This window comes from Cherax quadricarinatus, chromosome 100, assembly GCF_038502225.1.
Source record: "Cherax quadricarinatus isolate ZL_2023a chromosome 100, ASM3850222v1, whole genome shotgun sequence".
In the NCBI taxonomy this organism is placed as follows: Eukaryota; Metazoa; Arthropoda; class Malacostraca; order Decapoda; family Parastacidae; genus Cherax; species Cherax quadricarinatus.
The window spans coordinates 667502-692700 of record NC_091391.1 but is presented as its reverse complement, the minus strand read 5'-3'; the positions used below and the strand labels follow the sequence as shown (position 1 = coordinate 692700).

Genomic DNA, 25199 nt, shown 5'->3' with positions numbered 1-25199 from the left:
AGCACTACAGTAAGCCCGCTGTCCCAACCTACTTTTCAAGCATTTGATTATTCCATTTAGCAGTCACACTCCACTTGTTCAACTCTACTTCTCGATTCACTCTTCAGCATTATATACCCTCACTTTACTGGTCTTTGTCAGGAATTTCACTAAATCCATAAACTACACATATTAACAACACACGCTGGTATATTCTACCTCTGGTATACTTTAAATGTATAGAAGACTAGCTGGCAAAGTTAGTGTATACATGGTTAACAAATGGAAGAACCGTGAAGACCGTGAGTAAGGAGCAGTACAAGAGGCTTGCACACCACGTCAAGACAGTCCCATGGAACCAAGTGCATGCTTGTTAGGGTGAGAGATTACGTGGTTGTTTGTCTCGTAAGGACGTGATGTTGTCATGGCAACTATAGCAGTGTCAGCCTTCATCTAGGAGAGAGTGGTGCACCATGTAGGTAGTGTGGTGCACCATGTAGGTAGTGTGGTGCACCATGTAGGTAGTGTGGTGCACCATGTAGGTAGTGTGGTGCACCATGTAGGTAGTGTGGTGCACCATGTAGGTAGTGTGGTGCACCATGTAGGTGGTGTGGTACACCATGTAGGTAGTGTGGTACACCATGTAGGTAGTGTGGTACACCATGTAGGTGGTGTGGTGCACCAAGTAGGTGGTGTGGTGCGCCATGTAGGTGGTGTGGTGCGCCATGTAGGTGGTGTGGTGCACCATGTAGGTAGTGTGGTGCACCATGTAGGTAGTGTGGTGCACCATGTAGGTAGTGTGGTGCGCCATGTAGGTAGTGTGGTGCGCCATGTAGGTAGTGTGGTGCACTATGTAGGTAGTGTGGTGCACCATGTAGGTAGTGTGGTGCACCATGTAGGTAGTGTGGTGCACCATGTAGGTAGTGTGGTGCACCATGTAGGTAGTGTGGTGCACCATGTAGGTAGTGTGGTGCGCCATGTAGGTAGTGTGGTGCGCCATGTAGGTAGTGTGGTGCACCATGTAGGTAGTGTGGTGCACCATGTAGGTAGTGTGGTGCACCATGTAGGTAGTGTGGTGCACCATGTAGGTAGTGTGGTGCGCCATGTAGGTAGTGTGGTGCACTATGTAGGTAGTGTGGTGCACCATGTAGGTAGTGTGGTGCACCATGTAGGTAGTGTGGTGCGCCATGTAGGTAGTGTGGTGCACCATGTAGGTAGTGTGGTGCACCATGTAGGTAGTGTGGTGCACCATGTAGGTAGTGTGGTGCACCATGTAGGTAGTGTGGTGCACCATGTAGGTAGTGTTTTGCACCATGTAGGTAGTGTGGTGCACCATGTAGGTAGTGTGGTGCACCATCTAGGTAGTGTGGTGCACCATGTAGGTGGTGTGGTGCTCCATGTAAGTGTGGTGAACCATGCAGGTAGTGTGGTGCACCATGTAGGTAGTGTGGTGAACCATGCAGGTAGTGTGGTGCACCATGTAGGTAGTGTGTTGCACCATGTAGGTAGTGTGGTGCACCATGTAGGTGGTGTGGTGCATCATGTAGGTGGTGTGGTGCACCATGTAGGTAATGTGGTGCACCATGTAGGTAGTGTGGTGCACTATGTAGGTGGTGTGGTGCACCATGTAGGTGGTGTGGTGCACCATGTAGGTGGTGTGGTGCACCATGTAGGTGGTGTGGTGCACCATGTAGGTAGTGTGGTGCACCATGTAGGTAGTGTGGTACACCAAGTAGGTAGTGTGGTGCACCATGTAGGTGGTGTGGTGCACCATGTAGGTAGTGTGGTACACCATGTAGGTAGTGGTACACCATGTAGTTAGTGTGGTTCACCATGTAGGTAGTGTGATGCACTATGTAGGTAGTGTGGTGCACCATGTAGGTAGTGTGGTGCACCATGTAGGTAGTGTGGTGCACCATGTAGGTAGTGTGGTGCACCATGTAGGTAGTGTGGTGCACCATGTAGGTAGTGTGGTACACCATGTAGATAGTGTGATGCACTATGTAGGTAGTGTGGTACACCATGTAGGTAGTGTGGTGCACCATGTAGGTAGTGTGGTACACCATGCAGGTAGTGTGGTACACCATGTAGATAGTGTGGTACACCATGTAGATAGTGTGGTACACCATGTAGATAGTGTGGTACACCATGTAGGTAGTGTGGTACACCATGTAGGTAGTGTGGTACACCATGTAGGTAGTGTGGTACACCATGTAGGTAGTGTGGTACACCTTGTAGGTAGTGTGGTACACCATGTAGATAGTGTTGCACTATGTAGGTAGTGTGGTACACCATGTAGGTAGTGTGGTACACCATGTAGGTAGTGTGGTACACCATGTAGGTACTGTGGTACACCATGTAGGTAGTGTGGTACACCATGTAGGTAGTGTGGTACACCATGTAGGTAGTGTGGTACACCTTGTAGGTAGTGTGGTACACCTTGTAGGTAGTGTGGTACACCATGTAGGTAGTGTGGTACACCATGTAGGTAGTGTGGTACACCATGCAGGTAGTGTGGTACACCATGTAGGTAGTGTTGCACCATGCAGGTAGTGGTCCATCATGTAGTTAGTGTGATGCACTATGTAGGTAGTGTGGTGCACCATGTAGGTAGTGTGGTGCACCATGTAGGTAGTGTGGTGCACCATGTAGGTAGTGTGGTGCACCATGTAGGTAGTGTTGCACCATGTAGGTAGTGTGGTACACCATTTAGGTAGTGTGGTGCACCATGTAGGTAGTGTGGTGCACCATGTAGGTAGTGTGGTGCACCATGTAGGTAGTGTGTTGCACCATGTAGGTAGTGTTCTGCACCATGTAGGTAGTGTGGTGCACCATGTAGGTAGTGTGGTGCACCATGTAGGTAGTATGGTACACCATGTAGGTAGTGTGGTACACCATGTAGGTAGTGTGGTACACCATGTAGGTAGTGTGTTGCACCATGTAGGTAGTGTGGTGCACCATGTAGGTAGTGTGTTGCACCATGTAGGTAGTGTGGTGCACCATGTAGGTAGTGTGTTGCACCATGTAGGTAGTGTGGTGCACCATGCAGGTAGTGGTCCATCATGTAGTTAGTGTGATGCACTATGTAGGTAGTGTGTTGCACCATGTAGGTAGTGTGGTGCACCATGTAGGTAGTGTGGTGCACCATGTAGGTAGTGTGTTGCACCATGTAGGTAGTGTGGTGCACCATGTAGGTAGTGTGTTGCACCATGTAGGTAGTGTGGTGCACCATGTAGGTAGTGTGGTGCACCATGTAGGTAGTGTGTTGCACCATGTAGGTAGTGTGGTGCACCATGTAGGTAGTGTGTTGCACCATGTAGGTAGTGTGGTGCACCATGTAGGTAGTGTGTTGCACCATGTAGGTAGTGTGGTGCACCATGTAGGTAGTGTGTTGCACCATGTAGGTAGTGTGGTGCACCATGTAGGTAGTGTGGTGCACCATGTAGGTAGTGTGTTGCACCATGTAGGTAGTGTGGTGCACCATGTAGGTAGTGTGTTGCACCATGTAGGTAGTGTGGTGCACCATGTAGGTAGTGTGGTGCACCATGTAGGTAGTGTGTTGCACCATGTAGGTAGTGTGTTGCACCATGTAGGTAGTGTGTTGCACCATGTAGGTAGTGTGGTGCACCATGCAGGTAGTGTGGTGCACCATGTAGGTAGTGTGGTGCACCATGTAGGTAGTGTGGTGCACCATGTAGGTAGTGTGTTGCACCATGTAGGTAGTGTGGTGCACCATGTAGGTAGTGTGTTGCACCATGTAGGTAGTGTGTTGCACCATGTAGGTAGTGGTCCATCATGTAGTTAGTGTGGTGCACCATGTAGGTAGTGTGGTGCACCATGTAGGTAGTGTGGTGCACCATGTAGGTAGTGTGGTACACCATGTAGGTAGTGTTGCACCATGTAGGTAGTGTGTTGCACCATGTAGGTAGTGTGTTGCACCATGTAGGTAGTGGTCCATCATGTAGTGTGGTGCACCATGTAGGTAGTGTGGTGCACCATGTAGGTAGTGTGGTGCACCATGTAGGTAGTGTGGTACACCATGTAGGTAGTGTTGCACCATGTAGGTAGTGTGTTGCACCATGTAGGTAGTGTGGTACACCATGTAGGTAGTGAGGTGCACCATGTAGGTAGTGTGCTGCACCATGTAGGTAGTGTGCTGCACCATGTAGGTAGTGTGGTACACCATGTAGGTAGTGTTGCACCATGTAGGTAGTGTGTTGCACCATGTAGGTAGTGTGGTACACCATGTAGGTAGTGAGGTGCACCATGTAGGTAGTGTGCTGCACCATGTAGGTAGTGTGCTGCACCATGTAGGTAGTGTGGTACACCATGTAGGTAGTGAGGTGCACCATGAAGGTAGTGTGGTACACCATGTAGGTAGTGGGGTACACCATGTAGGTAGTGTGGTACACCATGTAGGTAGTGTGGTACACCATGTAGGTAGTGGGGTACACCATGTAGGTAGTGTGGTACACCATGTAGGTAGTGTGGTACACCATGTAGGTAGTGTGGTACACCATGTAGGTAGTGTGGTACACCATGTAGGTAGTGTGGTACACCATGTAGGTAGTGAGGTGCACCATGTAGGTAGTGGGGTACACCATGTAGGTAGTGAGGTGCACCATGTAGGTAGTGTGGTACACCATGTAGGTAGTGAGGTGCACCATGTAGGTAGTGTGGTGCACCATGTAGGTAGTGGGGTACACCATGTAGGTAGTGAGGTGCACCATGTAGGTAGTGTGGTACACCATGTAGGTAGTGTGGTACACCATGTAGGTAGTGGGGTACACCATGTAGGTAGTGTGGTACACCATGTAGGTAGTGTGGTACACCATGTAGGTAGTGTGGTACACCATGTAGGTAGTGTGGTACACCATGTAGGTAGTGTGGTACACCATGTAGGTAGTGAGGTGCACCATGTAGGTAGTGGGGTACACCATGTAGGTAGTGAGGTGCACCATGTAGGTAGTGTGGTACACCATGTAGGTAGTGAGGTGCACCATGTAGGTAGTGTGGTGCACCATGTAGGTAGTGGGGTACACCATGTAGGTAGTGTGGTACACCATGTAGGTAGTGTGGTACACCATGTAGGTAGTGTGGTACACCATGTAGGTAGTGTGGTACACCATGTAGGTAGTGAGGTGCACCATGTAGGTAGTGGGGTACACCATGTAGGTAGTGAGGTGCACCATGTAGGTAGTGTGGTGCACCATGTAGGTAGTGGGGTACACCATGTAGGTAGTGTGGTACACCATGTAGGTAGTGTGGTACACCATGTAGGTAGTGTGGTACACCATGTAGGTAGTGTGGTACACCATGTAGGTAGTGAGGTGCACCATGTAGGTAGTGGGGTACACCATGTAGGTAGTGTAGACAGTGGACGAGACTACTGCTGGCAGGCACTGGCTAAGTCTACTGGTGGCAGACATAGGTAAGGAAGGTGACAGTGTTACCGTACCCATGATCATCTTCACCTGTCACTGTCGTCAATCTTCAGTTCCCACAAGGAAAGTGGCACATATCACAAGCCTGTAAGTGCCCAACCAGCCCCACTACTGATCTAATTAGTGGCGTGTTTGGTTGTTAGTGGTATAGCGTCAGCACTAACTACTCTAGGGGTAGTTAACGAGCATTATAACTGCCAGAATGCATCACAGGCGGATTAGTAACAACATTAATAATGATTCACAAACCTTTTCTGATTCGGAAGACCCCTAGAAAAACAGAACTTACATCAACATCAACATTATCTAAGTAATTTAAATATAACAGGTATATTAAACAGGACAAAAGTAACAATTAACTTGATGTATATTATCATGGTAGGATTATATACACTAGTTATTAATAATAATGGGGCAGAATATATTATGACATGTGTATAATAGACTGACACACAAACTCACTCACACATGATAGACGAAATTGGAAATACAGTGGACCCCCGGTTAACGATTACCTCCGAATGCGACCAATTATGTAAGTGTATTTATGTAAGTGCGTTTGTACGTGTATGTTTGGGGGTCTGAAATGGACTAATCTACTTCACAATATTTCTTATGGGAACAAATTCGGTCAGTACTGGCACCTGAACATACTTCTGGAGTGAAAAAATATCGTTAACCGGGGGTCCACTGTATAGATAAACCCTTCACACGGGTCTTATAAACCCAGACAGGCACCTAAACCACTGGGATCGCTTGGAAGGCTGTGAAATGGTACTCCTTAGACTAAAGGCGACAAAGATGCATCATAATCGACACCTAGATGATAATGGAGGGACTGATCTCAAACCAGCACGCAGAAATTACTCAAACACGGGAGGCTTGGTAGGTACGAGATTCTTCTTATGAAAAACGGGGATAAGATAAGATTTCGTTGGGATTTTTAACCCCGGAGGGTTAGCCACCCAGGATAACCCAAGAAAGTCAGTGCGTCATCGAGGACTGTCTAACTTATTTCCATTGTGGTCCTTAATCTTGTTCCCCAGGATGCCACCCACACCAGTCCACTAACACCCAGGATGCCACCCACACCAGTCGACTAACACCCAGGATGTGACCCACACCAGTCCACTAACACCCGGGATGTGACCCACACCAGTCCACTAACACCCAGGATGTGACCCACACCAGTCCACTAACACCCGGGATGTGACCCACACCAGTCCACTAACACCCAGGATGTGACCCACACCAGTCCACTAACACCCGGGATGTGACCCACACCAGTCCACTAACACCCAGGATGTGACCCACACCAGTCCACTAACACTCAGGATGTGACCCACACCAGTCCACTAACACCCAGGATGCTACCCACACCAGTCCACTAACACCCAGGATGTGACCCACACCAGTCCACTAACACCCAGGATGCTACCCACACCAGTCCACTAACACCCAGGATGTGACCCACACCAGTCCACTAACACCCAGGATGTGACCCACACCAGTCCACTAACACCCAGGATGTGACCCACACCAGTCCACTAACACCCAGGATGTGACCCACACCAGTCCACTAACACCCAGGATGTGACACACACCAGTCCACTAACACCCAGGATGTGACCCACACCAGTCCACTAACACCCAGGATGTGACCCACACCAGTCCACTAACACCCAGGATGCCACCCACACCAGTTCACTAACACCCAGGATGTGACCCACACCAGTCCACTAACACCCAGGATGTGACCCACACCAGTCCACTAACACCCAGGATGCTACCCACACCAGTCCACTAACACCCAGGATGTGACCCACACCAGTCCACTAACACCCAGGATGTGACCCACACCAGTCCACTAACACCCAGGATGTGACCCACACCAGTCCACTAACACCCAGGATGTGACCCACACCAGTCCACTAACACCCAGGATGCCACCCACACCAGTCCACTAACACCCAGGATGCAACCCACACCAGTCCACTAACACCCAAGATGCGACCCACACCAGTCCACTAACACACAGGATGCGACCCACACCAGTCCACTAACACCCAGGATGCCACCCACACCAGTCCACTAACATCCAGGATGCCACCCACACCAGTCCACTAACATCCAGGATGCGACCCACACCAGTCCACTAACACCCAGGATGCCACCCACACCAGTCCACTAACACCCAGGATGCGACCCACACCAGTCCACTAACATCCAGGATGCGACCCACACCAGTCCACTAACACCCAGGATGCGACCCACACCAGTCCACTAACACCCAGGATGCGACCCACACCAGTCCACTAACATCCAGGATGCGACCCACACCAGTCCACTAACACCCAGGATGTGACCCACACCAGTCCACTAACACCCAGGATGCGACCCACACCAGTCCACTAACATCCAGGTACCTATTTTACACATAGGTGAACAGTGGCAGCAGGTGTAAGGTGACTAACCCAAGGTACCTACTTACTGTTAGGTGTACACCGACAGCAGGTGTCTTAAGGGAACACATCCTAATGTCTCCTCCGGTACTGGGGATGGATCCCTGACATCAGTTGTGAGGTGAGTGCGCTGCAGGTACTACCAGTAACCAGGAGACCTGGTGAGTGCGCTGCAGGTACTACCAGTAACCAGGAGACCTGGTGAGTGTGCTGCAGGTACTACCAGTAACCAGGAGACCTGGTGAGTGTGCTGCAGGTACTACCAGTAACCAGGAGACCTGGTGAGTGTGCTGCAGGTACTACCAGTAACCAGGAGACCTGGTGAGTGCGCTGCAGGTACTACCAGTAACCAGGAGACCTGGTGAGTGTGCTGCAGGTACTACCAGTAACCAGGAGACTTGGTGAGTGTGCTGCAGGTACTACCAGTAACCAGGAGTCCTGGTGAGTGCGCTGCAGGTACTACCAGTAACCAGGAAACCTGGTGAGTGTGCTGCAGGTACTACCAGTAACCAGGAAACCTGGTGAGTGTGCTGCAGGTACTACCAGTAACCAGGAGACCTGGTGAGTGTGCTGCAGGTACTACCAGTAACCAGGAGACCTGGTGAGTGCGCTGCAGGTACTACCAGTAACCAGGAGACCTGGTGAGTGTGTTGCAGGTACTACCAGTAACCAGGAGACCTGGTGAGTGTGTTGCAGGTACTACCAGTAACCAGGAGACCTGGTGAGTGTGCTGCAGGTACTACCAGTAACCAGGAGACCTGGTGAGTGTGTTGCAGGTACTACCAGTAACCAGGAGACCTGGTGAGTGTGCTGCAGGTACTACCAGTAACCAGGAGACCTGGTGAGTGTGTTGCAGGTACTACCAGTAACCAGGAGACCTGGTGAGTGTGCTGCAGGTACTACCAGTAACCAGGAGACCTGGTGAGTGTGCTGCAGGTACTACCAGTAACCAGGAGACCTGGTGAGTGTGTTGCAGGTACTACCAGTAACCAGGAGACCTGGTGAGTGTGTTGCAGGTACTACCAGTAACCAGGAGACCTGGTGAGTGTGCTGCAGGCACTACCAGTAACCAGGAGACCTTGTGAGTGTGCTGCAGGTACTACCAGTAACCAGGAGACCTGGTGAGTGTGCTGCAGGCACTACCAGTAACCAGGAGACCTGGTGAGTGTGTTGCAGGTACTACCAGTAACCAGGAGACCTGGTGAGTGTGCTGCAGGTACTACCAGTAACCAGGAGACCTGGTGAGTGTGCTGCAGGTACCAGTAACCAGGAGACCTGGTGAGTGCGCTGCAGGTACTACCAGTAACCAGGAGACCTGGTCTGAGACCGGGCCGCGGGGCGCTAACCTCCGGAAGCGACTAAACGTAATGTATTTCAAGGAATCGGGACTCGAACCTGGGTGCACCGTGACCAAGGTGACCAGCCAGGTAGATGGAGAGAGGGAGTAAGGTGGAAAGAGGGAGGGATGGGGCTAGAGGGACGGGGCTAGAGGGACGGGGCTAGAGGGACGGGGCTAGAGGGACGGGGCTAGAGGGACGGGGCTAGAGGGACGGGGCTAGAGGGACGGGGCTAGAGGGACGGGGCTAGAGGGACGGGGCTAGAGGGACGGGGCTAGAGGGACGGGGCTAGTGGGACGGGGCTAGTGGGACGGGGCTAGAGGGACGGGGCTAGAGGGACGGGGCTAGAGGGACGGGGCTAGAGGGACGGGGCTAGAGGGACGGGGCTAGAGGGACGGGGCTAGAGGGACGGGGCTAGAGGGACGGGGCTAGAGGGACGGGGCTAGAGGGACGGGGCTAGAGGGACGGGGCTAGAGGGACGGGGCTAGAGGGACGGGGCTAGAGGGACGGGGCTAGAGTGACGGGGCTAGAGTGACGGGGCTAGAGTGACGGGGCTAGAGTGACGGGGCTAGAGTGACGGGGCTAGAGTGACGGGGCTAGAGTGACGGGGCTAGAGTGACGGGGCTAGAGTGACGGGGCTAGAGTGACGGGGCTAGAGTGACGGGGCTAGAGTGACGGGGCTAGAGTGACGGGGCTAGAGGGACGGGGCTAGAGGGACGGGGCTAGAGGGACGGGGCTAGAGGGACGGGGCTAGAGGGATGTCATCAACCTGAAGAACGCATCACGAAACAGAGTAAGGGCGGTCCGGGTTGCCGCCCACCAGCACCAACCCACCACCATGTGCTGGAGGCGGTGGGTTGGTGCTGTGGGTGGGTGGGTGGGTGAGGCAGTGCTGGGTGATAATCACACATGCCAGGTTTAATATGCAATAATTACTACCATTGTAAGTGATATCAGCAGTAGTAGTTACTAGTGGGCAAAGGCACTTGCCGACAGACACTTGGCCTATTTCGGTTGCAGGGGTCGAGTCACAGTTCCTGGCCCCGCTTCTTCACTGGTATCTACTAGGTCCTCTCTCTCCTGGTCCATGAGCTATATCATACCTCTTAAAGCAATGTATAGATCCACTTCTTAACTCTATGACTGAAGAAATACTTCCTAACATCCCTGTGACTCATCCGAGTCTTCAACTTCCAGTTGTGACCTCTTGTTTCTGTGTCACATCTCTGGAACATCCTGTCCCTATCCACTTTGTCAATTTCTCTCAGTATTTAACGTTATTACGTCCCTCTCCCTTCCAGTGTTCTCAGATTGAGTTCTCTTAACAATCCCTCAGCTCCGGGACTAGTCTTGTTGCAAACCTTTGCACTTTCTGTAATTTCTTGACGTGTTTGACCAGGTGTGGGTTCCGAACTGGTGCTGCATATTCTGAGGTTTGCCAGGCGCCCGTATGCTGCAGCAGTTATCTGGTTGATGTGCGTCTCAGGAGATGTGCTCGGTATGATGCTTACCCAAAGACCCTTTTCCATGAGTGAGTTCTGTAGGTCCGGTCCTGGAGCTAGACCGAACTTCGTGACTGCTTCACTTACTTTAAGAGTACAGTGGTCTTCACCAACACCAAGACTGAGGGACTGATTACCTCATATTTTGGTGTATAATCCTTCACATTATCTCCTTGTATTACACTGATAAAGCCACTGGTGGGCGAAACGTCTCCAATAAAGATACCGAGACAATATACATGCGTTTGATTTCCATGAGAGGCGATATACTGTCAATACGTGGCAGTGCCCCAGCCGATCCATCTGCGTCTCGAGGCCTCAAGGAGAGAACTTACAGCGTCTCGAGGCCTCGAGGAGAGAACTTACAGCGAGACTTGGACACGGACGCTGCTTATAAATGTTATTATCAATTATTTACTGCACAATACTGTTGACAACTGCACACAAGAAGAAAGTATAACGTTAAATACGAGGATTTCAACGTCTGTCTGACCTTTATAGTATAATAAGGTATTATAAGGACACCAGCGGAAATAAGTCAGTGTGTCTGACTTTTCTGTGTTATCCCAGGTTCTTTATACATATGCTGCTATGTATTATATTCTATACATTTGTGTATACCTGAATAAACTTACTTAGAAGCATGATCCACTTATACTAGTGGATTTATCCAATGGTGACGCCGCCGCCTCCTCCTCCTCCTCAAAACACCACAAAACAGTAAATATACAACCATCTAAAACCGTAAATATACAACCATCACTGTACAAGACCGTGGCTCACAGTACAGATGTTGGAGAGGAGTCTCCTCCTTCTTCCTCTACTGGGGAAAGTAGATGGAATCCAGGACGGGGTGGCCCTGGCTTGGATACTGAGGATTATAGTGCAGTCCCAGAACCTGCAGAAATTGACAACACACCTCCCAACAATTCTCAACCAAAGGTGAATTTGTGCAAATATTATGCTTGGGGCATCTGTAAGCATGGAATAACAGGGGAAAAAAATGGGACATGCAACTTTGACCATCCCAAAAAATGTAGCGACCTCCTGTCTAAAGGAGTGTGTCGTTCTTCCTGTACTTTCTTTCACCCAAAAATGTGCCACTCCTCGGTCCTCCAGAAGCAGTGTTACAACATTAACTGCCCTGCATACCATCTAAAAGGGACCAGGAGGCACAGACCCCACCAGACAAACAACAGTAGCTACGACAACCCAACTCCAGGTGATTTTTTAGTGGCAGGAAACGAAAAAAGAAAATGGAAGAAAATAACAAAAATAGTGGACCACCTTGGAGCCTTGTTGGACTGGAGGCGCAGCCAGTGGCCACCCATGGCCCTCCAGAATTACAACTACTGATGCCAATAACAAAATCCCCCCAACAAACACAGAATACAACCTCGTTCATATTTGCTAATATACAGGGCCTTAAGCCATCCACCAACAACAAAATATCTTTTATCAGTGGACTTCTAGTGGAGTCTAATGCAATGTTTGCAGCCTTCACAGAGACTCACACAAAAGATCACTTTGACAGTGAAATATGGATAAGTGGTTACAACCTTTTTTAGATATGACAGAAAAAACAGGCAACAAGGGGGGGTTGGCCTGTATGTCAAAGAGTCCCTTATCTGCACGGAGTTGCTGAACACCACAAATGAGGTAGTTGAAGTTCTATCAATAAAGATCGAGAACCAAAACCTAGTCATTGTGGTTGTATACAAGCCACCAGATGCAACCTCACAACAGTTCAAGGAACAGCTACTGAAAATCGATTACTGTTTGGAAAACCTTCCAGCTCCATCCCCAAACATCTTACTGCTTGGTGATTTCAACCTAAGGCATACAAAATGGAAGAATGTAGCAAATAATGTTATAGCTGAAACAATCCCCAGAGGTAGCGCAGATGAAAGGTCACACACACATGAGCTACTAAGTCTCTGAGAAAAACACACCTTAAGCCAGCAGATAGTGGAGCCAACAAGACTAGAAAACACACTTGACCTTATCTTTACAAATAATGAGGACCTGATAAGAGACATAAGAATATCAAAAACAACTAATTCCGATCACAATCTAATCGAAGTCCAGACGTACATGCATAGGGGTCCTGAACAACAGAATGCATGTACCTGTGAAGGTGTCTTCACAAAATACAACTTCAACAACAAGAACATCAACTGGGACCAGGTAAACCATGTCCTAAACGAAACATGTTGGGAAGATATCTTAAATGACATGGATCCAAACCAGTGCCTTGAAAGGATCAACTTCCTGGTAGCCGAAGCATGTTCTAGGCATATTCCCCTAAGAAAGAAGAAGAGCAGGAGTAAACTGGAGAGAAAAAGACGCTCCCTCTACAGAAGACGACGAAGAGTCACTGAGCTCCTCAGGAGTGCTAGAATATCTGATATACGAAAGGAGGCGCTGACCAGGGAAGTGGAAACTATCGAACTTAAGCTAAATGACTCTTACAGGAACCAGGAGAGGCAGGAGGAGCTTAAAGCTATTAGTGAAATTGAAAGAAATTCAAAATATTTCTTTTCATATGCCAAAAACAAGGCAAATACCACATCTAGTATCGGGCCCTTACTCAGACAGGATGGGACTTACACAGATGACAACAAGGAAATGAGTGAAATATTGAAATCCCAGTACGACTCTGTGTTTAGTGAACCACTAATCGGTCTGAGGATCGACGACCCAAATGATTTCTTCATGAATGAGCCTCAAAACTCCATAAATGTATGCCAGATTTCCGACATTACCCTAACTCCGATAGATTTCGAAAAAGCCATTGACAACATGCCTATGCAGTCAGCCCCGGGCCCAGACTCGTGGAACTCTGTTTTCATTAAGAACTGCAAGAAACCCCTCTCGCGTGCCCTAAGTACACCATGGAGGAGGAGCTTGGACATGGGTGAAATTCCACAGTCACTTAAAACAACGGATATAGCCCCACTCCATAAAGGTGGCAGCAAAGCATTAGCTAAGAACTATAGACCAATAGCTCTGACGTCCCACATCATAAAAATCTTTGAAAGAGTGCTAAGAAGCAGGATTGCAAATCACCTGGATTCCCAAAATCTGCACAATCCAGGGCAACATGGGTTCAGGGCAGGTCGCTCCTGCCTCTCACAACTACTGGATCACTATGACATGGCCTTGGATGCACTGGAAGAAAATCAGAATGCAGATGTATATACACAGACTTTGCAAAAGCATTTGACAAATGCGATCATGGCGTAATAGCCCATAAAATACGTGCTAAAGGAATAACTGGGAAAGTGGGGAGATGGATCTTCAACTTCCTAACAAATCGAACACAAAGAGTAGTGGTCAACAGAGTTAAATCGGAGGCTGCCATAGTGAAGAGCTCTGTTCCACAAGGCACAGTACTCGCCCCCATCTTATTCCTTATCCTCATATCAGACATAAACAGAGATATACACCACAGCACCGTATCATCCTTTGCGGATGATACTAGGATCTGCATGAGGCTGTCATCTGCTGAGGACGCGGTTAACCTCCAAGAAGATATAAACAAAGTTTTCCAGTGGGCAACGGTAAACAATATGATGTTCAATGAGGACAAATTCCAACTACTCCGTTATGGAAAACTGGAGGAGATAATAACTAGAACAGAGTATACTACAGACTCCGGCCATACAATAGAGCGGAAAAATAATGTAAAGGACCTGGGAGTAGTAATGTCTGAGGATCTCACTTTCAAGGATCACAACAGTGCCACGATCGCACGTGCAAAGAAAATGATAGGATGGATAATGAGAACTTTCAAAACGAGAGATGCCAAGCCCATGATGATCCTTTTCAAATCACTTGTTCTCTCTAGGCTGGAATACTGCTGTACATTAACATCTCCATACAAAGCAGGTGAAATCGCAGATCTAGAGAGTGTACAGAGATCCTTTACTGCACGTATAAGTTCTGTCAAGCACCTTAACTACTGGGAACGCTTGGAAGCACTTGACTTGTACTCGTTGGAACGCAGGAGGGAGAGATATATCATAATCTACACTTGGAAAATCTTGGAAGGAATGGTCCCAAATCTGCACACAGAAATCACTCCCTACGAAAGTAAAAGACTGGGCAGGCGATGCAAAATGCCCCCAATAAAAAGTAGAGGCGCCATTGGTACACTAAGAGAAAACACCATAAGTGTCCGGAGCCCAAAACTGTTCAACAGCCTCCCATCAAGCATTAGGGGAATTGCCAATAAACCCCTGGCTGCCTTCAAGAGAGAGCTGGACAGATACCTAAAGTCAGTGCCGGATCAGCCGGGCTGTGGCTCGTACGTTGGACTGCGTGCGGCCAGCAGTAACAGCCTAGTTGATCAGGCCCTGATCCATCGGGAGGCCTGGTCATGGACCGGGCCGCGGGGGCGTTGATCCCCGGAATAACCTCCAGGTAACCTCCTCACCTGACTTGTGTACAAGTTCGTCTCACATATACTATACAACATACCCTTATCTTTTTAAAGAGGTGAGCCAGTGGAAGGTCTTGGTCAGATGACGAAAAGCTCCAACTGTGGGCCACCATATGAGTAAGACCCACGTCAGGAAACGTTTGTCCCGTTTCCTGACGATCCTATCAAGACTGGTGGACTGAACACATCGACTCCAGGCTAAAGGACTGATTACCACATACTCCTCCTCTGTTATTCTATGTATTAGACTGAAGAAACCACTGGCTGGTGAAACAAGTGTCTTAATTCTTCAACCTGTGGGTTTTCAAAACCATTTTGATCACACTGAGTTAGGTATCTCCACGACAGTGAGACGAGATAATCTCTCTCACTCTGTGAGTTCTCCACACTGCTTCAAATAACTGAGGAACATCTCACATCTACAGTATATAGAGAGTCATCTGAGAAAGTGTCCTGGAGGTAAGAGACAGCAGAAACTAACCTGCCTGGCCAACTTCACTCCCATGAGAGCCACAATCCAGTGTCCTGGAGGTAAGAGACAGCAGAAACTAACCTGCCTGGCCAACTTCACTCCCATGAGAGCCACAATCCAGTGTCCTGGAGGTAAGAGACAGCAGAAACTAACCTGCCTGGCCAACTTCACTCCCATGAGAGCCACAATCCAGTGTCCTGGAGGTAAGAGACAGCAGAAACTAACCTGCCTGGCCAACTTCACTCCCATGAGAGCCACAATCCAGTGTCCTGGAGGTAAGAGACAGCAGAAACTAACCTGCCTGGCCAACTTCACTCCCATGAGAGCCACAATCCAGTGTCCTGGAGGTAAGAGACAGCAGAAACTAACCTGCCTGGCCAACTTCACTCCCATGAGAGCCACAATCCAGCATCCTGGAGGTAAGAGACAGCAGAAACTAACCTGCCTGGCCAACTTCACTCCAATGAGAGCCACAATCCAGCATCCTGGAGGTAAGAGACAGCAGAAACTAACCTGCCTGGCCAACTTCACTCCCATGAGAGCCACAATCCAGCATCCTGGAGGTAAGAGACAGCAGAAACTAACCTGCCTGGCCAACTTCACTCCCATGAGAGCCACAATCCAGCATCCTGGAGGTAAGAGACAGCAGAAACTAACCTGCCTGGCCAACTTCACTCCCATGAGAGCCACAATCCAGCATCCTGGAGGTAAGAGACAGCAGAAACTAACCTGCCTGGCCAACTTCACTCCCATGAGAGCCACAATCCAGCATCCTGGAGGTAAGAGACAGCAGAAACTAACCTGCCTGGCCAACTTCACTCCCATGAGAGCCACAATCCAGTGTCCTGGAGGTAAGAGACAGCAGAAACTAACCTGCCTGGCCAACTTCACTCCCATGAGAGTCACAATCCAGCTGTGACCTGGACACAGCAGGCCTGGCAATGCACACTTTAGAAATTCTGTTATCTCAGGATGGTTGAAATGTGTCATGACTTGGGTAAGTCAATGATGGAGCAAACAACTCTGAATACTTTCTCCTAAACAAACGCTCACCTTACTTCCTTTCCTACGAAGAGGAAATGGCACGAACGAAATATAAACTAAATTACACTAACGTGTGAGCGTTATTTAGTGGTACATTTCCTTTCCTGGTTCCCACTTGTTACCTTGTTGCAACAGTCTCGTATGCTAATGTATATTATAATGAACACGATCAAGATTTAAGACGGTAATGCAAGTTGGTAAACGCCAAGTGGTAAGAGAATCAACGCTGACGCCAAGTGGCGGAGCAAATAAGGGGATAAATATGTTTACCTGGAGTTTACCTGGAGAGAGTTTCGGGGGTCAACGCCCCCGCGGCCCGGTCTGTGACCAGGCCTCCTGGTGGATCAGAGCCTGATCAACCAGGCTGTTGCTGCTGGCTGCACGCAAACCAACGTACGAGCCACAGCCCAGCTGATCAGGAACTGACTTTAGGTGCTTGTCCAGTGCCAGCTTGAAGACTGCCAGGGGTCTGTTGGTAATCCCCCTTATGTGTGCTGGGAGGCAGTTGAACAGTCTCGGGCCCCTGACACTTATTGTATGGTCTCTTAACGTGCTAGTGACACCCCTGCTTTTCATTGGGGGGATGTTGCATCGTCTGCCAAGTCTTTTGCTTTCTGTACTTAGTATAAGTGAAACTTCTAGAAAGATCAAGTGGTCGAGGTTAGTCTGTAGGCTGGTACAATAGCCCGCACACACACGATATCAGGAGCTGTGAATCGAACCCTGCAGCCACATATAGGTGAGTACACACACACACACCGGGGGATCAGTGGGTATCGATACCTTAAGTTTAAGTTCTGAGGGCAAGAGGCTGGGTCAAAGGTGTTGAGAAGGTCCTCAAGGGGTACAGGAGGCTGGAGGTTTGGGTATGGCAGCCATGGGAAGGATGGGTAGGTGCCCACCACATCCTGACCTGCCAACCATTAAGCAACATTAAAACCCCGCAGAAAGTTAACTTATACACTTAAATGTAAGTGCATAGTGTGCTGTCCCGCAGCTGGGTTGGTACTTCACTCAGCTCTCACACTGAGGTCCGGGGTTCGATCCCCGGTACGGGCGGAAGTATTAGGACGTGTTTCCTTAAGGCACCTGCTGTCTATTTTCACTTAGTAGTAAAATAGGTACCTGGGTGTTAGTAGACTGGTGTGGGTCGCATCCTGGGTGTTAGTGGACTGGTGTGGGTCACATCCTGGGTGTTAGTGGACTGGTGTGGGTCACATCCTCGGAGTTAGTGGACTGGTGTGGGTGGCATCCTGGGTGTTAGTGGACTGGTGTGGGTGGCATCCTGCTTGTTAGTGGACTGGTGTGGGTCACATCCTCGGTGTTAGTGGACTGGTGTGGGTCACATCCTGGGTGTTAGTGGACTGGTGTGGGTCACATCCTCGGTGTTAGTGAACTGGTGTGGGTCACATCCTGGGTGTTAGTGGACTGGTGTGGGTCACATCCTCGGAGTTAGTGGACTGGTGTGGGTCACATCCTCGGAGTTAGTGGACTGGTGTGGGTCACATCCTGGGTGTTAGTGGACTGGTGTGGGTCACATCCTGGGTGTTAGTGGACTGGTGTGGGTCACATCCTCGGAGTTAGTGGACTGGTGTGGGTCACATCCTGGGTGTTAGTGGACTGGTGTGGGTCACATCCTCGGAGTTAGTGGACTGGTGTGGGTCACATCCTCGGTGTTAGTGGACTGGTGTGGGTCACATCCTGGGTGTTAGTGAACTGGTGTGGGTCACATCCTGGGTGTTAGTGGACTGGTGTGGGTCACATCCTCGGAGTTAGTGGACTGGTGTGGGTCACATCCTCGGTGTTAGTGGACTGGTGTGGGTCACATCCTCGGAGTTAGTGGACTGGTGTGGGTCACATCTTGGGTGTTAGTGGACTGGTGTGGGTCACATCCTCGGAGTTAGTGGACTGGTGTGGGTCACATCCTGGGACAAAATTGACCTAATGTGAGGGAAATGCTCAGCATAACAAGGGACTTTCAATATAGCAGTATGTCACTGGTGTGAGCTATGGTCTGTATAAGTTGCATCAGGTACTGCTAGAGATATTATTACTAGTATTAACAATCAGATTACACATACAGGAGAAAAACTGTATCATATTCCTTGTTTACCAACACCAGTATGTGTACCGGTCTGCTAAAGTGCACTGGTGCTGTGTGTACTGGTGGTGTGTGTGCACACTGCTGTGTGTACTGCTGTGTGTACTGGTGCTGTGTGACTGGCCACACACGGTGTGACCAGTCCTCTGGTCACTATCTTCAACACTATCTGCTTAATTGTCCTCTTACTGAACAATATAGATGGTATACTATTCTATGTGACATACCATGGTATCTTAAAAATATAAGATACGAGATATATCAAAATTTCCCATATCTACTTGTGACAGATAAGTCTAGATATTCTTTTGTTAGCACTTCTGGGGCCTAGTTCTTAGACCCTTTGTGTATCCACATGTTCTTGTGCTACCATCCACAGGATGGATATGAGGTACACAATAAACTAGCCACTACCATCCACAGGATGGATATGAGGTACACAATAAACTAGTCACTACCATCCACAGGATGGATATGAGGTACACAATAAACTAGCCACTACCATCCACAGGATGGATATGAGGTACACAATAAACTAGCCACTACCATCCACAGGATGGATATGAGGTACACAATAAACTAGTCACTACCATCCACAGGATGGATATGAGGTACACAATAAACTAGCCACTACCATCCACAGGATGGATATGAGGTACACAATAAACTAGCCACTACCATCCACAGGATGGATATGAGGTACACAATAAACTAGCCACTACCATCCACAGGATGGATATGAGGTACACAATAAACTAGCCACTACCATCCACAGGATGGATATGAGGTACACAATAAACTAGCCACTACCATCCACAGGACGGATATGAGGTACACAAACTAGCCACTACCATCCACAGGATGGATATGAGGTACACAATAAACTAGCCACTACCATCCACAGGACGGATATGAGGTACACAAACTAGCCACTACCATCCACAGGACGGATATGAGGTACACGATAAACTAGCCACTACCATCCACAGGACGAATATGAGGTACACAATAAACTAGCCACTACCATCCACAGGACGGATATGAGGTACACAATAAACTAGCCACTACCATCCACAGGATGGATATGAGGTACACAATAAACTAGCAACTACCATCCACAGGACGGATATGAGGTACACAATAAACTAGCCACTACCATCCACAGGATGGATATGAGGTACACAATAAACTAGCCACTACCATCCACAGGATGGATATGAGGTACACAATAAACTAGCCACTACCATCCACAGGATGGATATGAGGTACACAATAAACTAGCCACTACCATCCACAGGATGGATATGAGGTACACAATAAACTAGCCACTACCATCCACAGGATGGATATGAGGTACACAATAAACTAGCCACTACCATCCACAGGATGGATATGAGGTACACAATAAACTAGCAACTACCATCCACAGAATGGATATGAGGTACACAATAAACTAGCCACTACCATCCACAGGATGGATATGAGGTACACAATAAACTAGCCACTACCATCCACAGGATAGATATGAGGTACACAATAAACTAGCCACTACCATCCACAGGATGGATATGAGGTACACAATATACTAGCCACTACCATCCACAGGAGGGATATGAGGTACACAATAAACTAGCCACTACCATCCACAGGATGGATATGAGGTACACAATAAACTAGCCACTACCATCCACAGGATGGATATGAGGTACACAATATACTAGCCACTACCATCCACAGGAGGGATATGAGGTACACAATAAACTAGCCACTACCATCCACAGGATGGATATGAGGTACACAATAAACTAGCTACTACCATCCACAGGATGGATATGAGGTACACAATAAACTAGCCACTACCATCCACAGGATGGATATGAGGTACACAAACTAGCCACTACCATCCACAGGATGGATACGAGGTACACAATAAACTAGCCACTACCATGCACAGGATGGATATCAGTGGTATAACAAGCCCAACAGTAGAGATACCAGGCAGTCTGATCTCCTAAGATGAGAAACCTTCTGGTATCAATGGTACAACAATCCCACTACATAATGTAACAAGGTGACTGCCAGAATCAGCCTTGAATATCATCTCCTGCAGATGGACGCTGTTACCACAGGTAAATCTCTCAACTCTGCTTATTCCACAAGTAACTTCTGTGAATAATTAGAGGCACACGGACTTTTATATAGTTGAGTGTTAGTTGAGAGTGAAGGTGGGAAGTACAGTACATGTACTCTGAAGGATGAGTGAGGATGTTACTGTTCTGGAGGTGGGAAGTACAGTACCTGTACTCTGAAGGATGAGTGAGGATGTTACTGTTCTGGAGGTGGGAAGTACAGTACCTGTACTCTGAAGGATGAGTGAGGATGTTACTGTTCTGGAGGTGGGAAGTACAGTACCTGTACTCTGAAGGATGAGTGAGGATGTTACAGTCCTGGAGGTGGGAAGTACAGTACCTGTACTCTGAAGGATGAGTGAGGATGCTACAGTCCTAGAGGTCATCTGAACTGTAATATCAACAAACTTCTAGCAAGACAGTAATTAAATAAACAAAGTGCGTCCTCTTTTTGCGGAGGAGGTCACCGTACCTCAGTGGCAGACGGCCGGCGTACTGAAGAGGGTGAACCAGCACGGCTAGACTTGGTTTTCACCTTAATCGAGTCTGGCACAGAAGAAACTGACCCACCGCTACATTGCCAAGTATATCACTAGTAAGATACACTGACAAGTTTGTGAATATGATACAATATACATGATATATACCTTAAACTGTTTCTTGTGTCTTGGAATGAGAGATTTCTTAATCAAATTCCATCGTAGCTGGATAGTGGACAACCCAGGGGACGATGGATGGTTTAGACGGTATTAACCTTGATAAATTAGACACATGTGCAACTCTTGGGTATCTTTATTGGGGAAACGTTTCGCCACACAGTGGCTTCATCAGTCCATACAAAGGAGAATCTTGAAGAACAGGAGGAGAATGAGGTAATCAGTCCCTCAACCTTGAGTCGATGTGGTCAGTCCATCAATCTATTCAATCTTGATGGACGATGGATGGTTTAAACAGTATAAACCATGTTCATATATACCGAGAAACAGGTGTAAAACACGTGAAGAAACACTAGGACATATTAGGAACCTGTTAGGTAAGACACATATGCAACAGTTAGGTATCTTTATTTCGAAACGTTTCGCCTACACAGTAGGCTTCTTCAGTCGAGTACAGAAAAGTTGATAGAAGCAGAAGATACTTGAAGACGATGTAATCAGTCCATCACCCTTAAAGTTTTGAGGTGGTCAGTCCCTCAGTCTGGAGAAGAGCATTGTTCCGTAGTCTGAAACAATATGGAGTTGAAGTGACAGGATGGAGCCTTATATAGCGCCAGGAGGTGGGACGTAGGTCACTAGTAGAACTCAGATGCTGGGAGGTCAGGTCCCTCTCAAATCCAGCCGTTCTCACTAGTAGAGGTTGTCGAAGTTGACTGCAGGTGTGTACCAAGATACCCTTGTGTTGCAGTGTCTGACAGACTGAACATTAAAATGGTATAAAATACCGACAGATTGTTAGGTAAGACACATATGCAACAGTTATTATTATTATTATAATCAAAAAAGAAGCGCTAAGCCACAAGGGCTATACAGCTATGCAACAGTTAGGTATCTTTACATCGTCTTCAAGTATCTTCTGCTTCTATCAACTTTTCTGTACTCGACTGAAGAAGCCTACTGTGTAGGCGAAACGTTTCGAAATAAAGATACCTAACTGTTGCATATGTGTCTTACCTAACAACCTGTCGGTATTTTATACCATTTTAATGTTCATATTAGGAGCCGTTTGGGTCCTGGAACCTTAATTAAGGTGCCATAACCCAAAGGATTTCTTGTGAGTAGTGTAGTGATTGATGAGGCGTCTTACTAAACCGTGTGTAACACGAACAGGCTGATGTAACCAGAGTTGTTCACATGCCAATAAGATGAACAAATATATTGAACACAGAGGATGATAGAGAATATGAACAGAGAAAACTTAAGAATGAAGGTTCAAGGATAAGATTATGGTCACCTGGGCATGGTAGGGCATACTGGGGTATCCTGGCAGGTTGGGACAGAGTAGTGTCACATAGGCATGCTAGGGTATACCGGGGCATCCTGGCAGGTTAGGGCAGAGTAATGTTACCTGGGCATGGTAGGGCATACTGGGGTATCCTGGCAGGTTAGGGCAGAGTAATGTTACCTGGGCATGGTAGGGCATACTGGGGTATCCTGGCAGGTTAGGGCAGAGTAATGTTACCTGGGCATGGTAGGGCATACTGGGGTATCCTGGCAGGTTGGGACAGAGTAGTGTCACCTGGGCATGGTAGGGCATACTGGGGTATCCTGGCAGGTTGGGACAGAGTAGTGTCACCTGGGCATGGTAGGGCATACTGGGGTATCCTGGCAGGTTGGGACAGAGTAGTGTCACCTGGGCATGGTAGGGCATACTGGGGTATCCTGGCAGGTTGGGACAGAGTAGTGTCACATAGGCATGGTAGGGCATACTGGGGTATCCTGGCAGGTTGGGACAGAGTAGTGTCACCTGGGCATGGTAGGGCATACTGGGGTATCCTGGCAGGTTGGGACAGAGTAGTGTCACATAGGCATGCTAGGGTATACCGGGGCATCCTGGCAGGTTAGGGCAGAGTAGTGTTACCTGGGCATGCTAGGGTATACTGGGGTATCCTGGCAGGTTGGGACAGTAGTGTCACCTGGGCATGCTAGGGTATACCGGGGTATCCTGGCAGGTTAGGACAGAGTAGTGTTACCTGGGCATGGTAGGGCATACCGGGGTATCCTGGCAGGTTGGGACAGAGTAATGTTACCTGGGCATGGTAGGGCATACCGGGGTATCCTGGCAGGTTGGGACAGAGTAGTGTCACCTGGGCATGGTAGGGCATACCGGGGTATCCTGGAAGGTTGGGACAGAGTAGTGTCACCTGGGCATGGTAGGGCATACCGGGGTATCCTGGAAGGTTGGGACAGAGTAGTGTTACCTGGGCATGGTAGGGCATACCGGGGTATCCTGGAAGGTTGGGACAGAGTAGTGTCACCTGGGCATAGTAGGGCATACCGGGGTATCCTAGCAGGTTGGGACAGAGTAGTGTCACCTGGGCATGGTAGGGCATACCGGGGTATCCTGGAAGGTTGGGACAGAGTAGTGTCACCTGGGCATGGTAGGGTATACCGGGGTATCCTGGCAGGTTGGGACAGAGTAGTGTCACCTGGGCATGGTAGGGCATACCGGGGTATCCTGGCAGATTGGGACAGAGTAGTGTCACCTGGGCATGGTAGGGCATACCGGGGTATCCTGGAAGGTTGGGACAGAGTAGTGTTACCTGGGCATGGTAGGGTATACCGGGGTATCCTGGAAGGTTGGGACAGAGTAGTGTCACCTGGGCATGCTAGGGTATACCGGGGTATCCTGGCAGGTTGGGACAGAGTAGTGTTACCTGGGCATGGTAGGGCATACCGGGGTATCCTTGCAGGTTGGGACAGAGCAGTGTTACCTGGGCATGGTAGGGCATACCGGGATATCCTGGCAGGTTGGGACAGAGTAGTGTTACCTGGGCATGGTAGGGCATACCGGGGTATCCTTGCAGGTTGGGACAGAGTAATGTTACCTGGGCATGGTAGGGTATACCGGGGTATCCTTGCAGGTTGGGACAGAGTAGTGTTACCTGGGCATGGTAGGGTATACCGGGGTATCCTGGCAGGTTGGGACAGAGTAATGTTACCTGGGCATGGTAGGGTATACCGGGGTATCCTTGCAGGTTGGGACAGAGTAGTGTTACCTGGGCATGGTAGGGTATACCGGGGTATCCTTGCAGGTTGGGACAGAGTAGTGTTACCTGGGCATGGTAGGGTATACCGGGATATCCTGGCAGGTTGAGACAGAGTAGTGTTACCTGGGCATGGTAGGGCATACCGGGGTATCCTGGCAGGTTGGGACAGAGTAGTGTCACCTGGGCATGGTAGGGCATTCCGGGGTATCCTAGCAGGTTGGGACAGTAGTGTCACCTGGGCATGCTAGGGTATACCGGGGTATCCTGGCAGGTTGGGACAGAGTAGTGTCACCTGGGCATGGTAGGGCATACCGGGGTATCCTAGCAGGTTGGGACAGAGTAGTGTCACCTGGGCATGCTAGGGTATACCGGGTATCCTGGCAGGTTGGGACAGAGTAGTGTCACCTGGGCATGGTAGGGCATACCGGGGTATCCTAGCAGGTTGGGACAGAGTAGTGTCACCTGGGCATGGTAGGGCATACCGGGGTATCCTGGCAGGTTGGGACAGAGTAGTGTCACCTGGGCATGGTAGGGCATACCGGGGTATCCTGGCAGGTTGGGACAGAGTACTGTCACCTG

At 49.0% G+C, this 25199-nt stretch overlaps 1 protein-coding gene across 6 annotated transcripts in view; it reads right to left on the bottom strand.

Moving 5' to 3' along the window:
* FucTA (glycoprotein 3-alpha-L-fucosyltransferase A) overlaps positions 1–25199 on the bottom strand; it is a 283837-nt gene that overhangs the window by 114453 nt on the left and 144185 nt on the right. For 3 of the 6 annotated variants that reach the window (XM_070079550.1, XM_070079554.1, XM_070079555.1), the window contains one exon: positions 5673–5693. The exons of the other annotated variants lie outside the window; for them this stretch is intronic. In XM_070079550.1, coding sequence (XP_069935651.1) covers positions 5673–5693 — 21 coding nt within the window. The remainder of the gene's footprint in view (positions 1–5672; positions 5694–25199) is intronic. 6 annotated transcript variants of the gene reach the window in all.